Raw genomic sequence first — 25,623 nt, 5'->3', positions numbered from 1 at the left:
AACGTGTGATGATTTTATGCATAATTACTTTGAATTGAACTAATGAGATAAAAGATGAAACTCCTATAAAATGCAATCTGTTGTTCCACTAACAATGGGAAGATGAGAGAAGTTTGAAGTGTTTTGCATAATTGAAGAAAAATATTTTAACTATTTTAACAACTGTAAATCACTTAATGTGCTGGGTTTTTTCTTTCTCTATGTTGTGAGGCATTGCTTTCACATCAGACTGCATGGACACACTTCAGCAAGGTGAGAAGGTAAAACAGTGAAGGTGAGCAAAAACAATATTTTCTGGTGTTAAGTTACCTTTTAAAGGGTATATTGCATTTACTTTTAGTTAGTTTCTCCTTTTAGCACTGTGTTCACTGGTAATTGCTGAGATATCACAATGCAGCAGCAGTGATAAAAAGCCAAATGTGGCAAGATAAAGAAGTGTGAAATATTTCATATTTTTAAAACAGGCCCAGTTCAGCTAATCCTATTTATGTGAAAAGATGGCAAGAAGTAAAGACAAGTAAGGCAAGCCTGCACTACCCAAACTGTGTGCTGTACACATCCATCACCGTTCACAGACATTTAACTTTGATCATATTGGGATACACAGTTGTGCTCAGCAATTTAGTGATTGTCACCAACATTTTGAGTGTGTTTCAATTTACTTCCAGATTAAGTAGTTTCAAAATTCTGCCAAACTCCCTGACTTAACTTTAACAATATTATATTGTGGATCGCTTATTAAATATATATTATATACAATATTATAAAACATTATAATTATGTTTTAAGAGAAATATGTTCCCTTTTTTTTTAATGCAAAAAATAAAAAAGTTGACCTTCATTGCTCTTTTGCACCATCTAATCTGATCAGGTCAGTCACAGGGAGTCGGGTGATTCGTGATGATACAAGTGGTTCTGTTATGACCGGATCCCTACTCAGTGTTCATCTGTACTGAGGGTTATAAGTTCTCAGGTGCTGGGCATCAAACAGGCAGATGACACTTGCTTTGAGCGTTTACACCAAAATGAGTCGTGTGTCACAACATGAGACAGGGGCTTTGATCTAATGCCTTAATCTGGACATCATCCACACAAATGGTCATTCAGTTAGTACTGAAGCAGGTCCAAGCGACATGTCAAAGAGTTAAACCCCAATAATTGATATTATATAAACAGCTGAGACAGGGTACAGATTCTTCGTTTTATTTAATTTTCCACAAACTAGCAGAGGTCAAACTGGTATACTCCGACTATAGCACGTGGCTGCATGCAGCATTCAGTAGTTCAGTTTAAGAGAAGTGCTCTCATCGTCCTCATTATGTCACTTCTGACATTTGTGATGCTTTTGCCGGTTTGTTTGTTCTAGTCTGTAGGAGGAGTCCTCCAGTGACACCCATGAGGGTCTATCAGTATCTAAGCAACATGTCAGAAACCTGACACACATCACAAGCCTTTCTCCAACGCTGCCAAGGCTGCACTGGGAGAAAGCTTGTCTCTTAGAAGCAGGCGTTTCTGGATCTTATTAGAAGGATAAGAACCTCTCTATAACATATACAGTTATAGTATGCAAGAGGAAGGGTTCAAATTACTGGGGAGCCAGGTGGGTTTCAATCACACACACAAGGTATGAGTTCCCTCAGAAGAAACAAAAATTCAAGTTTCGGGAGTTTCTTTCCTACACTTCTTCTCCCAGAGCACAGGAGTTTAAGGTCCTCTTTGGTGCGATTAAGATCTTTTTGCAGCACCTGCAGTTTTCAGAGAAAGTAAGACTAGTCCATTTATTTTTAATAGGCTCTAATAAGCAGGCAGCATTGATATATGAGTGGCAGCTGGTACAGTTGTTACATATACACAAACAACCCTACAAACTGTTTTTTTGTGTTTTGTAAAGTGCCTTAAGATGATTGTATTGTGACTTGGCACTATACAAATAAAAATGAATTGAATTGAATTGAATTAACCAGTCTGCATAATGCTCTGAGGTCTGTTCTATAAGAATATTAAGAATTTCTGTGTAGCTGATGTTTGTGTTTTCACAATTTCAGTCATCTTGGAACAAAAAAGACCTGCTTGAAAGGTAAAGATCAACTTTGTTTGCACCATGATAATATGGTATTTCAAGTAGTCTACCTTCTGGTTCATGTCACCACATCAGCCAGTGATATTTTCATTTTCATGCATAGTAATTATATTTTACAGTAATTATATTTTACAGAGTTTTACAGAGAGTTTAATTGTGTGGATTGTGTGTGCGATTGTGCCTGCACATGTAACAATAATAGTCACCATCCTGCAGGAGTGTTTGTTTGGCAACCTGTTGCATGTTTACTTGTAAAGACTATGTTTCTTAAATTACAAATTTAATTTGTTCTTTTCTAAGGATACTAAAAAACTGTCTTGCAACTGTCAACTTTAACTTTATAGTGTCATGATACACCAGCTACGTCAGATGCTGATGACAGTGTACCCAATAATGAAGAAATAATCAAGCCTTGTTTTTAATTTTTTTAGAGATACAGTCAAAGTTAGGGTTACACCCATCCTATCCCTTTTTTAGTGGTTTCAACTTGACTTTGACTTTGATTACAGGCAATAATGAATCTTATCTGTGTTTAATATTTACCTGCCCATTTGTTTGATTCTAGAAGTCCTCCCTAAAGTCAGTAACAAAAAACAAGCAGCATATATTATATGAAGGCATCCCTACGCTTTAAATCTACAACTATTCTGCATTAGGTATTTGATGATCAGGGGGAGCTGTCAATTCAATCAAACTCTGGCTTCAATTCATGAAGGTCCCAGTAGCGCAATGGTCTATAAGCCATATTTGCGTCTCATGCCACAGCAGCCACCAGCGGCGTTTTTATCACTTATATTTAATTACTAGTTCTCCCTACGCTCAGTAAATTGGTTTTAGTTGGCAAATGTTATCCATGTTATTCCTTTTATTTTGAGATTATATTGAGATTTCTTTTGACAATAGAATAAATAAATTAATAGCAAATGGAGCACATATCAACATTTAAAACTATCCCTGTTTGGTAATGTGGCTATGAGCTTTTTGATAATATTGCTTCAGTATGTTGCATTGTGGAAATGGACGAAGTGATGTACTGTATTTCACTGAAATATAACAAGGTAAGCACTAAAACCCTTCATGACAGTGTAATGCACTGTGGCTGCCTCCAGTCCTACATCACACTCCAGTGAGGAGCGCTCAGGTCAAAATGAGTCAAATCAATTTCCTTTTGTGACCATTTGATCCCAGCCTATTGTTGATGTGAAAGCAACTGAACACAATGAAATAAAATAAAATAATTCTCTATATCTATCTACCTATGGGTTGTTATCTCAAATTATTCTTAGTTAAGATGTTAGTGAAGACAGGCAAAGTCCTGTATTACCTCATTTCACTTCACCAAGTGAGTGTCACCCCAATTAGTCAGCGCTAACACCCACAAATGAACTAATAGAAATTAGTCATTTTCTGTATTAGTCACGCTTGAGTGATTTTAACTGTACAGACAAACAGATGGAAACTGATGAACAGGTTGAATTGCACTGTGGCAAAGTAATTTTCTGGAGAAATGCTGGTCGATCTCTATTGAAGAGTAAAACAACATGTGTCTAACAGCTTTCCATTTGGAAGCTAATGGGATTGTTGGTTTGAAATGTTTCAAACACCTAAACTGAAATGATATCAAAACAGCCAGCAAGGTGTGATGATGATTAACTTCTGGGTCATACAAAACAAGAACCACATGACCCATATACAAGTGTGCACACATAGACATTGTGCACACTTTTACAGCTGCTCACACATATACGCTATGTGCAAACCTATATCCCACCTAGGAAGCACCTCTGCAACCGTCTCGGATGTTTTTATCATTCTGCTTTCTTTCTCTGTATGTCTACCCTCAAGCTTGGCCAAATTCAAGTGGCCAGGTGCAGCCTCTTCAGAGCGGCTAACACAACAGCCCTCCAGTTACTGTGTTCTCACCAACACCAGTCAAAGCTGACAAATTATTCTGCTTTTTCACACTTCAGGACTGAAAACACAGAGTCAGCTATCCAATTTTTCTTCCTTGAAATCAGTTACAGCAAACACCACACGAACATCTAAGAAGTTTTCTCTGTGCTTTTCTCTACAAACTCATTTCACTGAGCTATTTCTTAATATGTCAGATGAGGAAACATACATTTATATAGACTTTGATAAATTCATGAAGAAACACTTTTAGAAAGGATCGTTACATGCTGGGCTGCACGGTGGCTGAGTGGTTAGCACTGTTGCCTCACATCAAGAAGGTTCCTGGTTTGAAACCCATCAGGGGCCTTTCTGTGTGGAGTCTGCATGTTCTCCCTGTGCTTGCGTGGGTTTTCTCCAGGTACTCTGGTTTCCTCCCACAGTCCAAAAACATGTATGTCAGGTTGATTGGTGACTCTAAATTGCCCATAGGAGTGAGTGTGAGTGTGTGTGGATGTTTGTCTCTGTGACGGACTGACCCTAACCCTAACCTCGCCGAGTGCTTGCTCAGGGGGGAATTGTTGGGCTATCTATGTAAAGTGCCTTGAGATTATTTTTATTGTTTGGGGCCATAGAAATAAAAGTGAACTGAACTGAACTCAATTAAAGGTGAGTATCATTGTTGTATTTACATTCATCAGCTGTTAACAAGGTTGGCATGTTAACCTAAAAGATATACCAGGGCTGTTACTTGTTTCTGCTGCCCCAAGTGGAAGTGAAAGTGTTAAAAGTTTTAAGTCTCAGTGGTCAGAGGATTTATGGTGGTTCAGAAATATTCACTGTGATATTGTAAGGTCAAGTCACTGATCCCACTAGAGTGCCCTGGGGCTATCCATTCCTAGCTGTGGGTTAGCTAACAGTTGATAGGACTGAATGGGGTCAAATAGTGAGGTTCCTGGGATAAACACCACATCAAGCACATTCAGGCTATGGTCTTTGCTCTGTGCTCTAGTCTAGTGTGACCTATGGCTGAGCAGGAAGCATAGAACAGTGCAGCTGGCATTTCCCATGGCTAGACATGGATAACGTGGATCTATGCCACTAACAGCCAGTACGACACTACGTGTGCTAGTGAATGCACTATACAACCACAACACAACATCTGTTTAATTACATGCCATTAAATCATTAGCTGATGTTCGTAAAATGAGGTCATCAGCAGGGAGGTTACCGCCCACACACTGACTCCTCAGACATTTGTGACAGGCTCAGCATACCAACCCATATAACCAACCTGCTCCCCTCAGCCTCCCCACCCCGTCTCTCTCAGCCTTTCTTCTGCCCCATTGACTATAAAGCCACTCACATCCCTCTTATTCTCTACTGAAGCGGAATCATTGGCAGTGACAAACATCATTATAATGTTCCTCAATGAGTGTTCCACCTTTAGCTGCATGTTGCAGCCTGAGGGGGCTCTTCTCCTGAGCAGGATCTATGGGCTGACCCATGTTTGCAGGCTTGCAGTTTGACTGTCCACTCCAGTGAATCTAACACTCTAGTCACTTCACTGTCCTCTCTCTCTCTGAGCCAGAAGACTTTAGGGGAAGGACACTGCCATGAAGCTTGTTCATTAAAAGAATAAAACATGACTATTCCTGCTTTTTACATTTTTGAGAGGATTTGCACAGTGATGACAGCAATAAAGACTTGTAATTTACAATGCTAGGTTTCTCGCCAAGTGAGAAATAACAAAGAGTAGAACATTAGGGCAGCACGGCAGGTTAGTGGTTTGCAGTGTTGCCTCACAGCAAGAAGGTTCCTGGTTTGAAACCCATCAGGGACCTTTCTGTGTGGAGTTTGCATGTTCTCCCTGTGCTTGTGTGGGTTTTCTCCAGGTACTCTGGTTTCCTCCCACAGTCCAAAAACATGTATGTCAGGTTGATTGGTGACTCTAAATTGCCCATAGGAGTGAGTGTGAGTGTGTGAGGTTGTTTGTCTCTATGTGGCCCTGTGATGGACTGGTGACCTGTCCAGGGTGGACCCCTGCCTTTCACCCAAAGAGAGCTGGGATAGGTTCCAGCAGATCCCTGGGACCCTGGTTAGGACTAAGGGGGTACAGATGATGGATGGAACATCATATTCAGCATTGTTGCCAAATAAATGTAATTGAATGAGAGAATTGTTACTCTCCCATACTTTTCTGAATTAAACATACACTGTAGTTGGAAATCCTGGTGTTCAGCTAAGAACGATGTTCTACACATACAAATTAGACTAAATACATGACTAAAAAAGAATTAGGATCAGAATTACACATTATATATTATGTACGATCACTGGTGTGATACATTACATGGTACAATTTGCTGATTTGTATGGTGGAGAGTTAATGTTGGCAGAAAACAGAATTTAGTGAGTATGTGAGACATTATGTTAAATCTAAACTTTAAATATTGTTTTTATTTACAACTTTTTTTAGAGATGCTGAAAACCTAAGCCCTTCTGGTCTCAGCATGCCAGGATATGATTAACTAGTGTTGTCATTTCTATTATTTAAATAAAATGAAAAATATATATTATTAAATATTTTGTAAAATTGTCATGCAACCATAAATAGACTGTGGTCTAGAATACTTTCCTGTCTACTGGTATTTTTATAACATGCATGAAACATTAATCTGTGAACTATTAGAAACACACAGTCACAGAGTCTGTCAGGGCTTAATTTCCACAGAACTGTGCTTGGAGATAGACTCCTGCAGATTGTTCCCAGTTTTATCACTTTGGATCCTCTGTGAATTAGCTATAAATACTGAGCTCCTAAAAAAAAGACCCTCAAACTATTATTTCATCAGTGATTTATCACAAATTCACATGTAAATTCTCTTGTGACCAGTTTTACATTTTAAAACCCAGAACATAAAAATTATATTAGGTCCCTGCAACAAACAACACATAACAATCTGCTTCTCTTTGTTGTTCTAATGTGGGTTTTTGGAGCTACATCAGTGATACTGTACGAGTCTGGTTTGGGAAGCATGTGGTGACTTTGACCTTTCATAACCTTGGCAAGATGATGCTCTGACCAACTGTGAGGCCGGCTGTCCGTCTCTCACTGGGCCGATTTCTTTAAGTGACAGGCCTGGACAGGTTGCCAACACAGTCTTAATCTCCAGGACAGTATATCTGAAAACACAGACAATGCGATCATTAAGTTATTAGGGAACTGTCTTTGTTGCTAAAAAAAAACCAACTGTTTTGATCACAGAAAATTGAAAACCACACTGTAATGGATATAAACATAATTGTGTTTATTCTGACTTTGCTGTCTCTTGAGTACCCCACACCTTGTTTGTGCCAGTGAATGTGGTTCTGCTGGTCCTTTATGAACAGGAACAGATGTACCTGTTATAAGAGATGGAAGTCCCTGCAGGGCTGGGCTAGCACTGTGCTGAGGGATCATGTGTCCACTCTGCTACCTAGTCCAAAATGTGGGTGAAGCATTTGTGACAGGTGGCTCGACAGGTGTCGCAGTCGGTGGCAAGGCTTTTATGTGCTGAGGCCAAGATCTCAGATACAGTATTTTCAAGAAAGCACTTAAGTGGCCATTAAAGTGTCTATTCAGGGCTAAATAGCCAGCAAGTACTGACCAGTCCAGCTCCATGTGTTTTAAAAGCTCAATCTGTACATCATCCTTATTCGCTGTTTGTTTTCAGAGCTCTCAGGATATTGTGTGTTACTGTTTCCTTTTTCAAATTTTTGATTACTTGTCTCCAAAATCATCAATATACTGAATAATATAAGATAATCAAACAAACAATATGGCATAAGATTCTGTACTCCCTGACACGTATCTGCATTTCAAAGTACGGTACACTCTGATTAATTATGGAAAAACAGCTTCCCCTTAGAGGCAGGGACAAGCTAAGTGTCATGCAAAGTGGAAAGGTGAGATGACTCCTGAAAGCTAATGTGACTATGTGTGTGTTTATATTGTGAGTGTGTGTACACAGAGGAAGCAGTACACCTGTAAGCCTTGCACCCACTGGAGCAAAGCCTATTAGAACAAGCATAAGACATATCCCTCTGACTGTGAACTGTGAACACACAGATATTGTACAGTGCAGGCATGAATTACCATCTTGATCATAACCACAGCAGCCATGATGTCATGCAAACGTATTGCTCTGTCTAATGCTGAGGTCACCTTCAACAAAAAGTCTGGGTGTGCTGATGTGCTCCCTGCTTTACTTGATGGACAAAATGTGTTTCCTATCCCCTGCAAATGCTTTTCATCACGTGACAATGAAGAATCTGGTGACTGTCGAGGGTAAATGTGTTGTTCTGTTGCTGCAGGTGTCGTATTCTAAAATCTACTTAATGCAACAATGATCCTTTTCCAGACCCAACGTTTATTTCTAATCCTTTCTAAAAGCATTGCCATTCCATTGACAGCAAACCACTAGCATTTTGTATCTCAGACTCTTTCATGCATTGTCCGATATTCGTTGCAGATTAAATATTGATTTCTATACATTTTGGAGCACTGTGAAAAATGTTCTCTTGTGTTGGATTATGTGGGGCGTTACTGGAGGCCACTCATCATTTTTCCTATTCCTACAATTTGAATCAAGAAGTGAGATTATACCATACATACTTTGCTCTTGTGACCTTTCGGTATTTGAGGTATTATTTGAGAATTCACCAAGCCTTTCTCCAACAACCTGTCCATAGCAGTCATGAAATTCCAGTAAACTTACTTTCCTAAGACAACTTGGCCTAAGACTTTAAAGCAATCAAGGATGATAAGAAAACAGACAATCTCTAGGAGAGTATCTCATGCTGATTTGCTTGCCACACTTATCCAAATAGTCTGGCTCCTTATCAAATTGGATTGGTTTGTTTGAATGGGAGTGAAGTCCCTTTTGGTCAGCAGAAGATTAATATTGATTTAATCTGAAATTGTTAAATATGGGACAGATGACGACAGTAGAAAGACCTTGAATTCTGAAACCATCTATAATACACTACGTTCTCTTGGTATCTGTCTTCTTTCTTCGTAGAGGAAAGATGTTCTGACACTATTAGTTGTTCTGTTAGACTTTCAGAAAGTAAAACATGTTTTATCAGGAAATAGCCATAGTTGTGCAACCCATTCTAACTGGATTTTTGTGGCGCATCTGCAATTTTTTTTTTTTTTAGAAATCTATCTGAATTAGTTCACTATAAAATAAAATGCCAGCACACAGAAAACTAAGTAGAAGTGTAAAAGTAAATTTTCCTAAATGAATGTCTGGGTAAATACATGCTGTTTTCATACGTCTAAAATTTTACACATGAATAAACCATTCTGGCTCTAATCATCACTATATGCTGCTATGATTACAAAGATATTACACATAATCATTTCTTTTTGGTGTCTGACATTACTGATTGTGAAAAATGAGATTTAGTTTCAACTGCATCTTTGTCCGCAGCTCATTAAAAACGCTCTCCTTGTGCCAGTAGGTAATTAAAAAGAATTTACTGCAAGCTCTCACCTTGAAACACAGTAAGCCTCATCACGGCTAAATGCCGGTTACCTGTTTTGAAGATTATCACAGCAAAGTTGACACATAGTCGGTTCAACAGACTGTCTAATTACAGATATCATAAGGACTGGGATGATGTGGCCTCGGCTTTGAACCGAGCACCAGGTAGTTAACTCCATGTATCCACAAGTGCCCTACAAGCTTGATGCTTGCCTTGCTGCTGTTCTTTTATCCCTCTACCCCAGACACAGGCGCAGCCTTTGAGCCTCAGCAGATGCTGGTGAGAGCTGGAAAATCAATGCGCTCAAACAGGGATAAGAGGGGCTTGGTTTTGGATAACTCAGGGTGTCTTAGTGTGCATTATTCATTAGTCAGAAGAGACAGTCACAACTGCTGCCACTGCAGAGGTGTACCACAAACAAAGCATTTAAAAGCCAAACTATATGACTCTATAAGGCTCAAAGCAGAAGCACTGAAATTCATGGGGTATAGGTTTCTCACAGCATCTGATGACATTAGACCAATTTACACTGAAAACAAGAATTTTATTTACAAAGCGCAACAGAAACACACAATTGATAATTATGGGAAGAAAACAGCCAACCAGTTCAGTTATGACCTGATGGACTCTCATTACCACACAATCAAATTAAAGTTTTGATTTGGTGGTGAAAGAATAAGTCTCATCAGAGTGTAAATATTATCTAATGAAATTATTTATGTATGAGACTGGTAGTTGACATGGTGTTTTATTGACTGTGGCTGTCATTACAGCAATTTTTAATTTGCATCACCAGTGATTTCACTCACAACTTCTTCTCAAGCTCAGGGATAAGGACAAATCTAATCAAAAGCAGCACATGCCTACTGTAAGTTCAATTAATCACAACAGCAGAAGAATGTATTCATTTTAAGATCACCCAAACTCATTAAATTCATATATGTTGATCATTCCTACACAGAATGTGGGTGGCATTTGTCTGCTCCAAGAGACTGGCAAACACGCAAAGACAGAGGAGAAATAAGAAGAGAAAATACTCACATATACCACTCACATACAAATTTATGAAAACACTTTGAGAGCATGCATTTACTTATACAGTGTTTTTATGTTGTCATGTTGTCACTATAAGTTTGTTCTTTGAAGAGGTAGCTGTCACTTCAAGTCTGAAATATTATATAACCACCAAAGACCAAAGCTCAAGGGGATGGGTATCATATAAATCTACTTTGGTGCATTTCAGATTCTCTTGTGATGTGTTTCAGAAAATATTTAATTTGCTCAGGTGCACACACACACACACACACACACACACACACACCCTCACACACACACACACACACACACACACAAAAGGCACAAATCAATATTTAGTGGGAATTTCTTCAGGCAGGTTTTGCTTTGATTGTGTTTGCCATGTTTCCCCTTTTACATTGCTCCCTGTTTGCTTTGAGACAGCTGCGTACACTGGACTTACTTATTCATGTGTAAACAATTATGACAGTAAACATAACAAAAAACAGATTGAAATAACAATGACTCCATGACAGATGAAATGGCAATAATTGATTTATCTTGAAGTATTCTGGGTTGTAGCCTCCTTTCAGACGGACAACTACCTCTATTTCATGGTTCAAGAACTCAGCTTTTCTAAGTGAGAAGACAGATTGGCTCAAGGTTAAACGCTTTGGCAAGATGGTCATTAGTGTGCAGCAAGTGAAGGCTGGTGCCGAGAGGAAAAAACTACCTCTTGATTTTCTGTGTGATATCTCCCACACAGACAATTTGGCTCTTGAAACCAGGAGTCACAAGTGAATGTCAAAGCCTTTGTGTTACACCATTTCAAACTAATATTAATTAGAAACAGATAGTCATCTTCTTGTGACTATACGTGATCTGATTTGATCATTTATTCCTTTATTTAATCATTTGCAAAAAACGTTGCGGTTTCTTTGGATTTTTTCTAGTGGCAGGAACAGGTAATTAAGGTTATGATACAATGATATACAAAGTATGAATTGTATATATACAAATGGAAAAGGTAATTAGTTAAGAAGCATAAATCAAAATTATTATTAGAAACCAAATTATGACAGGCCTATAAAAATTCAAATAATGTATGTTGTTTATGAAGAACACTTCCCCTATGAGTTTCCAAAATAAGCTTTAGCTGAGAAGAGAGGACATCACACTCTTCAGTCAACAACCATGACTGAAATTTGGCTTATTTCCTTTTTGGACTAAACACCAAAGTTAGTGACTGCACAGTAAGATGTACAGCAGTGGAGCATTCAGTAGCTAAATCAACAGGTATTTTCCCCAGGACTTGGCAAGTTAGAGACTAAAACGAGAGTGAATATCGGACTTACATTCCTCAGCTGATCACAAACAGGATTCCAAATAAACAGCAATGCTACTTCATGTGGATGTGTAAACAAATACCTGCTGCCAACAAGTTCATTATATCAGCGTAAAAGGTGATTAAATCTTGTGTTCTTTCTTTTTTAGCAGTAGAATTGTTGTCAGTTAATTTTTAATTAATTGAGATGTTCGAGCTCTAAAAGGAACCTGCTTTGTCGTTCACTAATTTTGTTTTGTGGCATAGAAACAGTAATGCAGGGTTAATGAAAGAACTTGCACCTTGTCTGAAATGTAAACATTACTCCTACTCGTCCTTCTAATGGTATTTAGTGCTTACATTTAGCTTTTGGGGCGGCACAACAGTGCAGTGGTTATCACAGCTAGACAGGTTCTTGGGCCTTTGTCTGTGGACTTTAAATGAGTGGTCAGGAATCTCCCACAGTCCAAAGACATGCAGTCTGGGGTTTGAATAATTTGTGACTCTAAATTAGTGCGAGTCTTTGCCGCTATGTCTCAGCCCTGTGATCTGTCCATGTTGTGCCCAACATGAATTGATGAATTTTCTGCTGGGAAATGGTTTATTTCTACATATTTATCTGAACAGCCTAAATCAGGCCAGACATATTTGTTTCACATACTGTATAAGGACAATCTCCATATTATAGTCAGGCCATTGGCCTGTTAATTTCTAACATTTGATTGTCATCACCTGCATCAAATGTGCATAAAAATATGTTTAATCAGAGATCACAATAAACAATCAAGTAAACCATTGCAGTGGAAAAAAGTGATGTCCTTATCCAGTTTTGTGGGCCAGAGAGCATCCTGACACCAGGCATCAGTCTTGTGTTTAATTCCACAACCTCCCGTCCTATAAGGATGAAGTCCAGTGTATTGTCTGCAATACTGAGCAGGTGACCGAGCTGTTGACTGTGTTTCGTTTGATTAAAACTGAATGAGATCACGCAGAGACAAGGGCAGGGTAGATTGCCCTCACTCAGTCAATGAACAGGCTACCATCTGTGCCAGAAACTTATTTTCAGCATACAACACCCTCCACATTTTCACAAGCACCAATCAGTTTTACCTAAAATGCAGGTTGAAGAGAGTTGAGAAAAGTCTAAAGTAAAAACAAGGTTGTGAAGAAGAAGCACATAGAGGTGAGTTATAGAGTTTTAATCCGGTTTAAAACTGACTGACTGAGAAGTTTGGAATATAAAAGATGCAAGTATAGGTTAGGATAAAGTGGAGTATCGGAAACATACAATAATGAGATATGTACACATCATGTTTGCATTTACAGATATTTTTATTTAAAATGACTGTTTTGTATGCATCTAGTAGAGTATATCTTTTCTTGCCCTCGCAGAGAAAACCTCAAACATGCTTGTCTGTCTGTTCTCTGGCATCATTAACATCGAGTTGCTAATTTCAGCATCTCATTTGCTGCCTCAGGACAAACATAACTGGTGTATTTAAATGACATCTTCCAACAACAACATTAAAAAGCTTGTTGTCACATGGGGATGGCTACATGCAAAGAGAAAAACTGAGGAAACTGCAAGATGTAAAATTCAGTTAGTTTTTCTTGTTGGAAATCATGATAGTAAACCACCAAGAAAATTTGCCTCCAGTTGTGATGATGAAAGAATTCCTAAAAAACACAGGCCTGGTTTCAGAGATTTGTGTTTAGGGTGTCTATACTATTAAGTTTCCCTTAGAGCTTTGATGTGACATTATTAGTTGTGCGTATGGGTGGCTAAGGAATACTAAATGTTCATTCAGTACGTTAATCCAAATATTCTTTTTTCGTTTTGCCATTCTAGCTCAGTGGGGCATTCATTAATTTCTTCTGTAATTATCACTCTGCCATTGGCTCAAGGAGAGAAAGATTCTCTTAAATCCCACTCAATATTATGAGTGGATTATGAGCCAGAGGCATAGAGCATACTGTATAATAAGCTGTTTAAACTTTGTGAGCTGGCAATTTCATCCTGTTCTGTGTAGAAGTAATGATGAGAAATGACTACAGGAACACTTTTACGTTACCTGACAAAAATGTGCTACTGAGGACGCAACTCTGCTTTTTTCTTTGTTGTTTTAATTTTCAATAATGTGAACGCCTCAGGAAAAATTGGTGTAACTGTCAAAAATGTTTGTGACAGCTAGAAGCATTATATGATGGTTTGATATTTAATGCTTTAATTATTACTGTTTGATGATTTAATAAAGCAGCAAAGAGGCAACGTCACATTACTAAACTCCAGTTTTGTCATCGGACAAAATACACAAAGGAAGTGAAATATCATAACAGCAAATGCACTTTCTTGATATGCACCTTATACTTCTTACCCCACTAGGTTTCTTTTACAGCTGTTTCCAGTTGCTCTGATTACAGTTGTCACACAGGTGTTTATGGGGAGGAGCTTTGCTGCTAATTAGCCTGTGTGACGTCACTTCACCTCTAAGTCTGTGTAGCCGATCAAGATGGCGGCAGGTTAACTTTTGTTGTGGGTGACGCTTTTGGAGAGTTATTCTCACCGAGCAGTTTGATGGGAAAGTTTGTATTATTTTGAACGGAAAATGTTATAATTTAATTTTAAGACCAATTTTGGTGAGTTTGAAATAAACGAAGTTTTATCGTGACAGGGAAGAGCTAATGTGACAACTGTTGGAAGCATTAAGACATAACAGAAGAGAAATAGCAGGAAAACTTATTAGCTGGGAAATATCGCTTTTACTTCTGTTTTACATGCAGAACAGTATTTTACAGTGACAATTAAGTAGAAATAATAATTATTAGTATTACTTCAAAGAAAATACGTTTTTATATGTTTGTGCAATTGAGTAATTAATAAATAATAATAACATTAACATAATTTAAGTCATTAATGCCCTCAAAAAAAAAGTACATCCACCTCCCGTGTCCCATGTGCCACTTCCGCCGTGCGTAAACGCGAAGTGTATCCTGTGGACGAGCCGGACACTCAGACTGATCACCGACGTCAACCAGACCGTGCACTCTTTCTACTCCCGAGATGAATTTGTACAGTCTCGTTTAAAAGAGTGAAACCTCAGTGAGTCCTCGCCGTGGGCTTTAGGTCGGAACCAGCCTGGGTGCGGAGCTCGGAGAGTGTGTGCGTGTGTGCGTGTGTGCGTGTGTGTTTGTGTTTGTGTTTGTCCACCGAGGAAACACGCTGCTCCTCGGACTCAGACAACACGAGAGTGGGAAGAGAGAGCGCCGGCGCTCAGCGTCGCCTTTCCCGGAGGCTGAAGAGGAGAGTTTGTCCGTGTCTGCCAGAGCCGACATCCGCACTTTGAAGAGACGAAGTTAACTGAGCGGCCGAGGCAGGAGATGCGCGATGTGACATGGATATCAGAGAAGGGGCAGAATTCAGCGACCACCGCAGGGGACACACTCAGGTAGATTATTACAACTCTGCTTCCTCTGTAACTGTTTTATTCCTAACAGCTTTCTGCGCACATGCCAGGTGTGTAGTGGCCTGTATGTTTGTATCCGTGCGTCATTTAGAGCCACGAACAGGTTGAAATCCCAGTTTTCCATTTCCCAGTTGAGTTGTATGTTTTTCCCCTTAGAGAAAATACCATTCCCCGTGTCCTCCCCGTGAGAGTTTATACCGTGGACCTTTTATGTAAGAGGGCACAAACCCATCTGTCAGTTCTGCTCATTTAAAACCTCATTTGTCTTCTTTGATCAACAGGGATTGAGCTCATCCTTGATTGCACCGAGCTTGACTGCTGTGCAGACTGAGGTCCTTCATAGTTATTGTCGTCAGATCAAGTGTCCATATGTTTGAGAGGAAGCTGCATCGCACATCAGGTTCTCCTGTAAAGTAAACTGGATGTGGCTCAGGGTTTTTTGTCATTTCCTCTGTCACTCACTCTCAGACTCAATATTTACCGCTTGTCATTTTGCAAGTCAGAGCGCACTTTTTGTTCCACATTAACTTAGATCCAGTTGGATGTTCACTTGGTGTTACTGCTGCGCCACAAGCTACGGGTTAATTCCCTCTATTTAGGGGTGCACTTACTTCTTACCTTCTGCACTGAAGTGGCTGCAAACACATCTTATAACTGGACCCATTTCTGCTGGTCACTGGCTCCAAAAGAACAGGAGGGTGGAAGTTCAGTGCCCCACCAAGCAAAGTCTGGGTTTCATGAGAAGCAGAAACAGAAACATGGTACAAAGACTGGGGAAGATTGATGCAGACAAAAGTGTGTGTAGGGGGTGGTCCACATGGTTTCTTCAGTTTTGTGTCTCTGCTGTTCATACTTCTTTATGTTAAACAACTGCAGTGGATCACCAACACAGCTGAGTTGTATAATAGTTTTTAAAATTTCTGTATTTATTTTGTTTTTTCACATTGAAGTGCATCAGGTGGAAATAGTTTGAATCAACCCTTTATATTCCAGGGAACTTTTACACTAACTCAACTGTCTGCAGCTGAGCAGCAGCCATGCAGAACTGAAGTCATTTGGCTCATCATTTACTTATTGCCTTAAAATGTTTAGAATCAACAAGCCTGATTTAGATTAATCAGTATGCAGGGAATTAGCCCTGCATCCAAATGCTTCAGTCTTTTGCTGCATGTTTTTGTGTTGTCATGCACACCAGGCACCGCTCAGTGGGGAACTATAAACTTCATGTTCCAACCTCCTCCTCTTCTTGAGTCAGTGACATGTCCGTCTGTAAACATTAGGTCCTACTCAGAGAAATATCACGTAAGTCACAGAGAAACGATCTTTACAAAATATATGTGATCTATATTGGTAATACACTTCCATTTTTTTCTGTTTTAAAACACATTGACTTTTCAAATTGAAAGTACCCTTCTCAGGTTGTAGTTTGCAAAAATCCACTTGCACATAAAAGCATTTAGTCGGAGAAAGCATCAGCTGTAAGACAAATACTCTGTTTGCTGCAGGAACCTAATTAAAGTGATATAAATCTAGGCCACTCTAGTCACAGATTATTTCTAAATCTTTGTTTATTGAGTAATTAATTACTTTGTGACATGTGGCTTGTAAATTATTGGCATATGCTTTCCTTATTATGTCAAAACTTTGGATTTTGAGCATGCATGCAGTGAGAACCCTTCAACACATTCAGTGGATCTTGTCACAAGGGAGATTGGGATGAGCATTTCTTGGAGCGCCCCTAGTGCGGTCTACAGAAATGAAGAAGCTGGCATGTGTTATGGCATGCCTGCGGCTTGTGTGCTTAGATCAAAAGTCCATTAGTCTCTTTGTGTTGTGCCACTTTTTGAGGTAGGAGTTTGGCTGGGGAATACGTTGGCTCCTGTGGTGTGCCATTTGTGAGAGAGGGAAGGAAAATGGGTTGGCACACACGAAGCGTTAGCTCAAGAAAGTTCTGAGCTCAGTGCTTATAGCCATAAAGATTCTTGAAGAGCAAGACTGGGAGGGGGAGAGTTTTTCTTTGTACTCATTCATCTCTGTGGAACTTAAAAAGTACCCTTGAGTTCAGTGTTTACACTTAGTACCTACAGGAGTAAACACCTTCAAAATACCCTATGAAAGTACAGTCTGTCTTTTCATGATAAAATTGTACTTCAGGCTACAGGCATGTTTATGGTTCCAGCAGATATGACACCTGCTTAGCAGCAACAATGGCATCTCTATGATGAAGATGAAAAATGACTTGCAAACCTTTAAAGGACAACAATATGGTCAGTGTAGAGGTCGCCCCAGCACTCCATTAAATGTATGTATGGTATAAAAGTAGGGAAATCTTAATTGCTCCCTTGAAGCTGCGTATAGTGTCTATAGTCCTTAATGATTTATTATAATATGTAATTGTAAAATGCTATCGTGTGATTAGGGTTTGATATCGTTAATATTTACACTGTTCAAAATATGCAGCATTAGGAAGAAATGTCACGTTCCCTACAACGACTAGTCTTAGCGTTAACACCCCCAGAAAATGAATTTTAAATGACTGAAGAGACTCAGAAAAGTGCGATGAGCCTCACATGCAGAAGAACACGGATCGAGCTGGTGTCTGCAGATCAAGTGAAGTCACAACTCCGGTGATTAAAGATGCAGCACTGTATGCCATTTTTCCAGGTCTTGTCTCGCAGCAGAGTGTGGCAGTCTGGTCTCATTCATGATTCAGAACTCGGGCAGAGTGTGTGTGTGTGTGTGTGTGTGCGTGCGCGCGTGCGTGCGCGAGGGTGTGTGTGTGTTGCTCATGCACTTTAGTGTGAAGTTTATCTTCACATGAACACTTCAACCATCCGACCTGGAGAACCCTTCTATTAATACGTTTTTTAGCCGTGAACAATTGATGGCATCAGAGAGATCGAGTGTAGTGGAGAGGGTCAAATCAACTGAACTACAGTCTGTGGTTTATCACTCCAGCTGGCACCGTCAGAGAAGATGCGTCACTCTGACAACACTGAAGTTTGGAGAAGGGCTTTGTTTTCAGAAATCTGAAGACTCCCTCAAAGCTGCTGCATTCAAATGAAGTGCTCAGGTTTTTATCGAAGCGTTCTGCTTTGCATTGCATTCGTTTCATGTGATTACATGAAGTCCTAATGGACTACAGCTGCAGTGATCCCTGTTTCACAAAACAATTATCAGAACATGAATCAATAATGGAAATAATTGCAGCCCTTAAAGTCAATATAATACATCTCTGACATAGAGGTGACTCCTCAAGCAACAAAGGATAGAATGTCAGAAAAACATGAAAAATCCCATAATCTTGCTTGTTCTGTCTCAAAACCTAAAGAGATTCAGTTTTCAATTAAAAAAGAAAAACATGGAGAAAACTAGCAAAGTCTGAATTAGTAACTTTTTTTTTTTTTGCTTTGTAATAACTTTCATTAATTGTCAACATTGTTTAGTCTTCACCTAAAAATGTGCAGTAATGTTTTCCTTTAGACCAGACATTATCTGGAGAAGTTGGCTTTTATAATAATGTGACATTTGGTCGTTTTACACATTTTTTTCTTTATCAAACTATTTACAGAAATTTTTATGCGCAGGTTATGTAGTCGGTGATAACATCTCTGGGCTGCACCTGACATTTTGCAAAACCTCTCTCATCATTATGACTTGCTTGTAATTGAAATGTTTTAAACTCCCCAAATCAGTCACTGATGTTTTGGCACACGTTTAGCAAACTAATGTCAAAACCGTTTATTTCCTTTAGTCAAGCTGAAATGTCAGTTTCATGGAGAGCAGTATGAGGGACTGACAGGCTGGGCAGAGCTGTGTGCAGCACATCAAAGGGTCAGCAGTGGTAAAATTATTACCTAGACACAAACAAAATATGTAAATCTGTGTCACTTACTGCATTGAGTCTTTGTATTTGCAAAATGAGTCTGAATTCATTGCTGTTCTAACGTCTAAATACATCAGGAAATGTTTAGGCCGGTGCTGTAATTTCAACCTTGATCATTTTCCGTTTTTCAATCACTGGCTTTTTCCAGAAACATGAAAGTGGGTGTAACTTGAAAGGGAAATTTGAAAGCCTTCCCTGTCATTAACCTACATCTCATACAGCAAACAAATCAGAGAATCAATTTGGGATGAAAGTAAGTCATTGGCCTTGTCACAAGCACTCAAGGTCACAAGGGTAATTAATTAGCATTGAAGAGAAAGTCAAATACTGCACAGGCTCTCCCTGACTGCTGTAGCCATCACCATAGTGCTGAGCTTCTTTGGATCAAAAGGCTGTTTTTATCCCCCAACTAACCCTGCTCTGTGACGTCTCGCGTCTTTAGGGCTTGGGAGATCAAGAGATTGCTGTTAGAGTCCTACAGATTCCTGCTCCTATGAACGCCATGTCTCGTTCACGCCTTCTCTTCGTGTTGGCTTGTGTAATCTAAAGGCAAGATAAATTAATTTTAGATGACAATTAGTTGAACGGTTTTTGAAAGCATGAATTTGTCAGTGTGTCACTTTGCAGCGACAGCTAAAACTACAGCCTGAGGTGACACGTGTATTTACTTTGGTAGTCAAATTTATTTATTTTTTTGATATTAATTTTAGGTGTTGTCCAAACATTTAAATTGCATGGAATAGGTGTGAAGTCGAAATATATGGTTTTGCTGAATTTCTAGTTTCCTCTTTTTTTCTTTTAAAAACATTGTGCAGAATAATTTATTCAGTGCATCTCTCACAATTATTCCCTCAAAGGAGGAGCACTCCAAAAATATCTAGGAGCACAAGAAGGGATTTGAAATCTGTTTTATTATTAAAAGCCAACATTTACTCATGACATTTGCATCCTAATAACTGCAAGATAAGTTGGAACTAAGATGACACTCTAAACCCAATTTTCATAATGAGATTTATAGGGGAAAAGTCCTACCTTTAATGCTTTAGTACAGGCAGAAGGAAAAGTGGTGTAGGCGAATGTGTCAGGGACACAGCTGACTTATTCACATAAGCATCACTATGCTCTGTCATGCCTTTCAGTGGCGCAACGATAAGAGGTGTACACATAACTGAGGAACTATGAAAGTATAATCTTTCACTTGTCTCTGCTTTTCTCAGCACTTGCTTCGTGATGGACTATACTGTATGTTCTTATTAATTTTACCTCTCATTTATTTCAGCATGCTGATGGTGTGTAGTCAGGGGAAACTGTGCCATCAGTCAGTTAAATGTACCGGAGTCAGTTTGAGCAAAGACAATGGCTAATTTCCTCTTACCCTTCATCCTTTCTCATTTCATAACCAGCTTCTTGTACACAAACATTTATCTGCTCTTTTGTCAAAAAGGATCCTAGTTATCATCATGTGGGGATGTTAGGGTATTTAGACAGATACATATATCATGGTTCAACAGTGACAGGAGGAATATGTCTCATTATCTTCTCACAACTTTTTGAGACTTCATTTGAGTCTAAGCAGGGATAAATTACTATTTAGTCCTTGGGAAAATCAATTGTATGAGTCTCCTAGAGGACTGAAAATGGTTTTGTGCTGCGTACAGTCAGCTCTTTATGTCAGAAATACATAATCCCCCGAGCTCAGAAGAACTGGAGGAGCCAGGCCAGTGCTTTATTACATGCTAGGGATGTGTCTGACAACCAGCTTGCTTTTTGTTTTGTCTCAGCAGGTTTGAGTACAAGCTAGCAATCCCTTTATGTTTCTCTTAAAGACACGATCCCTATTATTTAATGGTAAGCACACTTAAGTGCTTTGCTCTTCATTTTCTGAGTTTGCACAAGATGGAGGGATTTCTTGTTTATTCTCACACATATGCATTATACCCAGACTATCACAGTATCTGAATTTTCAGATAGAGCTGCCATTAAATGTCAGAGCTCCAAATTGTTTGCAAATTGTTTTCCTGTTTAAACCTGATTAGCTAAGACTTTTCGGTTTTTAAGTTGATTGATATTTTTTACTGTCCTCTAGTAAAAGTGGGCAATTGCTGTGCTTGTGAAATAGCAGTCTGATGAGACCACTGGTTCTGAATGCCTAATGGTTTCTCCCTCCTCTTCATTTAACAGAAGAATGGTGAAAGTGCTGCAGAGGACAAAGCCAGGATTCTACACACCTGTGATTGGATGTGAGCTTGTAGTGACCTGAGACCATTAAAATGGAGTTGCTATGGAAACTTACATTGCTGCTGTCATTGGTGGAGTGCCTGGCAGGTAAGCTTCCCAAACATGCACTTTTTATGTTGTTAGCATAGGAGCTCTGAATTCTTATATTTTGTAGGCTTTTGTGATGGTGCCTAGTCATGCACAACAGATGGCACTTAAAAGTCAAATGGAAAACTAAAGGTTTTTATGGTAAAGTGCACCCAAAGCTTTTCACCAATTTTACAAATGGCAGAAAAGATTCACATTGTTGTCACTGGCAGCTCAAGGCAGCAAATCAACATTCCCTCAGTTGTGCGTAGCAGCTTTGTCTTTTGTATCCAACCTGTGAATCCCGTTGCAGACAAATAAGCCAGGTTTATATCTCTGAAAGACAGTCCCTATCTCGCAGTTGAGTGTGCAGTCAGTCATTTTAAAGACTGCCTCGATTGTTACTCTAATTGAGATTGCACTTGTAGTAGTACAGATATCTTGTCATTGATCTTGCCTTTAATGAGAGACCTAATTTTCCTCTTACAAAATGTTCAGGGTCAAATGTGAGTTTGAAGAATGTCTAACTGGGAACAAGATGAATAAGGGCTTTGTCGTATAAGCGCAGTATCTTGAGGATTGAATAATCTTTCATGTTGCTTTTCTAAATCAACAGCCCCTCCTCGCAGCTGGCACCCAAAATAATTAGTGTGCATGCATGTATGTGTGCTGTCACTGTGTGTCTGTCTGTGCATGCACATCTCTTTTCCAAAACACAGCAGCATGTCGGCACCTAAATTTGCCTACATGGCAATTAGCACCACTTATCACTAAATCCAATACACATCAGTGGATGTCTAATGAGGCTTTCCTCAGGGAACCGTGACTCACTGTGGGATTAGAAACTACACAACTAGTTTGGATCACATATTATGTCCTACTTAAGCGGTCTGTTAAATGCATATACATTTTGATAGAAGCCTGCCATGCTGCAAACCTGCAAACCGCTTTGTTCTCAAACAGCTTCATGGAAACGGTCTGCACTCTGTACTGCACTGTAGGGCCCTGCCACACAACGTACGACTGCAATTCGTTCTGGAGAAGCAGAATCCACGTTTAGTTATCTACTCAAAGCAAATTAGTTCTAAACAGAGGAGCAGAGGGTGGATTGTTTCTGAAAAGTACTGTGTTGCACAGGCCTTGCCTCACTCTCGAAGCTCACACTCCCAGTTGATAACACAGAGTAACTCAGCATTAATATTTAGTATGGGGTTACATTACATATGCTCTGCTTGCCAGACAAGTATGGTGCAATATACCGACAGACCCCCAAAGCTTCTGTGTTCTGTGACACGATAAGCATTTTAGAATGCAGAAATAGAGAAAGCACAGCGTGAGGGTGTTGGATTGGTATTTCTAGGTAGGTCCTTACCAACAAGCTCAGCAGTTTCAACAGGCAGAACTAGTGTTACAGGTATTTGGTCATAACTTGGTTAGTAGAGCATTATCAAAAAAACCCCTTTTGTTCTAAAGGAACTCATTATCTGCACTGATAGAACACATAGGAACCTTATTCAGTTAAGACACCACATGATTCAGAACCATTAACACGTATCAGTGAACTGATGTACAGTACTCTGGTCATTAGGAGAAAATCATCACCAGGAAGGAAAATAAAAATCTCCATGCAGAATCTGGCTGTTCATGGTCCCTTTTATTACACCGTCACTTTCCAGAAAGCAAATTATTGATTTCAAAACATTTTGCTAGAAACTTAATGACTTTACAAACATGTCTGAAAATAATTGGCAGGAGTGCAATCATAGGAACATCTGTAGTTGGCATGGAAGGTTTAGTAGCACTTGAAACAGAAATATATGAAATAAACATGTCTAGTAATGCTGTTAATGCTCTAACCATCAATCAAGTGTTCTTTGCTCTCAGAATAATTCAGAATTAACAACAGAAAAGTCTACATGGTTAGTTGAGCGTTTCTACTGTTCAGGAGAAACACAGGTCTTGATGTTTGTTTTGATGAAAAAGCAATGAACTTGTTCGAGCGATATGATTAAATGTCAGGTTTTCAGACATCCCTCACCTCAGACAAGCCAATCAGGACAAAGTATTCAATAAAGCTCTTATTGCAACTATGGAAGCAAAAACAAATCCTGTGTGTTGGTTTTGTTGAATATTGGAAGTTCTAATAAAAACTCTCAGGCCATGAAATGTTTACATCGTAAGAAATTACTAACATGTGTTGTCAATATAATTGTTCCTTGTGTTGGTTTTGGGATGCATTGTTATGCACAGTCACATTCTCAGGACCTGTGTTCCTAAAGTGCTTTTAGAGCAAGTGATTGGGGGACAAAAATGCATTTTGAAGTTTTGAGGCTAATGTGAGTCTTGGTGAAAGAAACTGCATTTCTTCTGTTTGTGCTGAGCTACAGGAAACACAGAAACAAACTGTATGTTTCTTTTCTAAAGGGATTCCACCTTTTTGATGATACTTGCCTGATCTCGGTAAACATGACAGCTGATCCATTTTCAGCTGTCGTCAAACTTTGCTAGCATCCAGGGATAGCATCCAGGGCGTCTTTGCACAGCCAGGAGCGATGATACAGTGACCAAAAAATAATATATGCTTAGACATGTAAGAATTTTTTTTCAGGCCAGCCTTAAAATGATGTAACCTTTAATATGACACAGCTAGCTGTCACCTTAAATAAATATTCACAAGACTTTTATATCCCACCCCTGTTCTTTTAAAGCAGGTTCATAGTGATGAGAGTGAGCAGAAATGAAGGACTGCATTATAATCTCCTTCACATACTTTTACTTTACTCTGTGCTCCCATATGTGCATCCCAGTTTCAAATATTGATTTACCTCATTGATCCATCAGAACATGGCAAAGCCTTTCAGGAATCCTTAAGCAAGGATTTTATTGCCTCTTTGAAGTTCTGAATATGTGAAGATGGGGGAATATTCCCTAGCGATTCTTCCTCCCATAGGTAGCTGTATTTTCACTTTATTCAGGAATCGGAAATAATCCAATTTAGATGTTTTCACAGGTTCAGTGTTACTTATAGAGCTCTAATTATTAATCTGATCTGTGTTATTATAAGGTCTGGCATGAGCGTCTTCACGTGCTTAAATTAACACGACTTTAGATTATCCTACACAGAAGCACAGATGTGACCGTAATTATCCCTTAATGGTTATTATCAGATCTATATTATCAGAAATATTCATGTTCAGCATCACTAATCACGGCAGTTTAAGCCTCTGTAAGTGCTTTTTGTACTGAGACCAAAAGAGTGTGCTCTTTTAGTTTTGCTTTAAAGCTTATTAACAGTTTTTATGAGGCTTGTGTTACCTATTGTAAGAAATATTTACAGTACAGGAACACACTCTGCATTGTCCAAAAATGAAAACCATTAATGGTCTAGTCAAGCACTCTGTAAGTTATTGTGCTTGGAAGCATTATGGTACAGTTATAATCCATGATGAATGTTTCTATTAGTGTGTACTATAGCAGCTGGTAAGTGACAAATAACCTTCTAACCAATTCTAAGGAGGAAACTGTAGGGGTATTACAACAGTTAGATGACAAATGGCATTCTCAGAGGCAATATGTTCCTGGGTTTATGTAGACATTTAATAGAGGGAACAACAACAAAAAACTAGATTTAATTTGCCACTCCCAAATATGGATTTGGACCTAATTCATTGTTTTCCCCAGCGAACATGGCGTGGGATACTCTCGAATACAAGGGGTATTACTGGTGGTGTTACTGAATTTTAAATGCACTAGCTTTGATTTGCTAGAGAATAATGTGACATAGTTATGTTAGGGGTATTGGGTACAAATGTGTCAGCCACGTGTCTTTCCTTACAGACAGTAAATATAATTAGTTTACAGTACAGTTATAGCACACCAGAGCTAACAGTCATAGCAGTATCGCCTGGAACAGTCCATTAACAAGTTTTCCTTTTCAACTATTTTGCCGGTGTTTTAGGGGCCCTGAAACAAACGTATTTCAGTAATTAGATGAGATGAGATTACATCTATAACTTGGCCAAACATCCCAACCTTCTTTCTGCTCTGGAGTAACATTTGCTGCCCCTGAATGAGAGACCTTAAGGGTGTACCTTATCAGCCTGGACAGAGGAGAAGGATGCTTTAAAAA

The 25,623-nt window shown here is 39.1% G+C and overlaps 1 protein-coding gene across 1 annotated transcript in view; it reads left to right on the top strand.

Moving 5' to 3' along the window:
- The first annotated feature begins 237 nt into the window (after positions 1-237).
- The window catches only part of cntn3a.1 (contactin 3a, tandem duplicate 1), a 71,442-nt gene continuing 46,056 nt past the window's right edge, over positions 238-25,623 (top strand). Inside the window, exons 1-3 of the mRNA XM_026332498.1 lie at positions 238-274; positions 2,046-2,077; positions 21,372-21,515. Of these exons, the coding sequence (XP_026188283.1) occupies positions 21,461-21,515 (55 nt within the window). The 5' untranslated portion in view covers positions 238-274; positions 2,046-2,077; positions 21,372-21,460. The remainder of the gene's footprint in view (positions 275-2,045; positions 2,078-21,371; positions 21,516-25,623) is intronic.

Source organism: Mastacembelus armatus, chromosome 7 (assembly GCF_900324485.2).
Source record: "Mastacembelus armatus chromosome 7, fMasArm1.2, whole genome shotgun sequence".
Taxonomy (NCBI): Eukaryota; Metazoa; Chordata; class Actinopteri; order Synbranchiformes; family Mastacembelidae; genus Mastacembelus; species Mastacembelus armatus.
The sequence above is the reverse complement of the archived record's forward strand: the minus strand, read 5'-3'. Positions and strand labels throughout refer to the sequence as shown.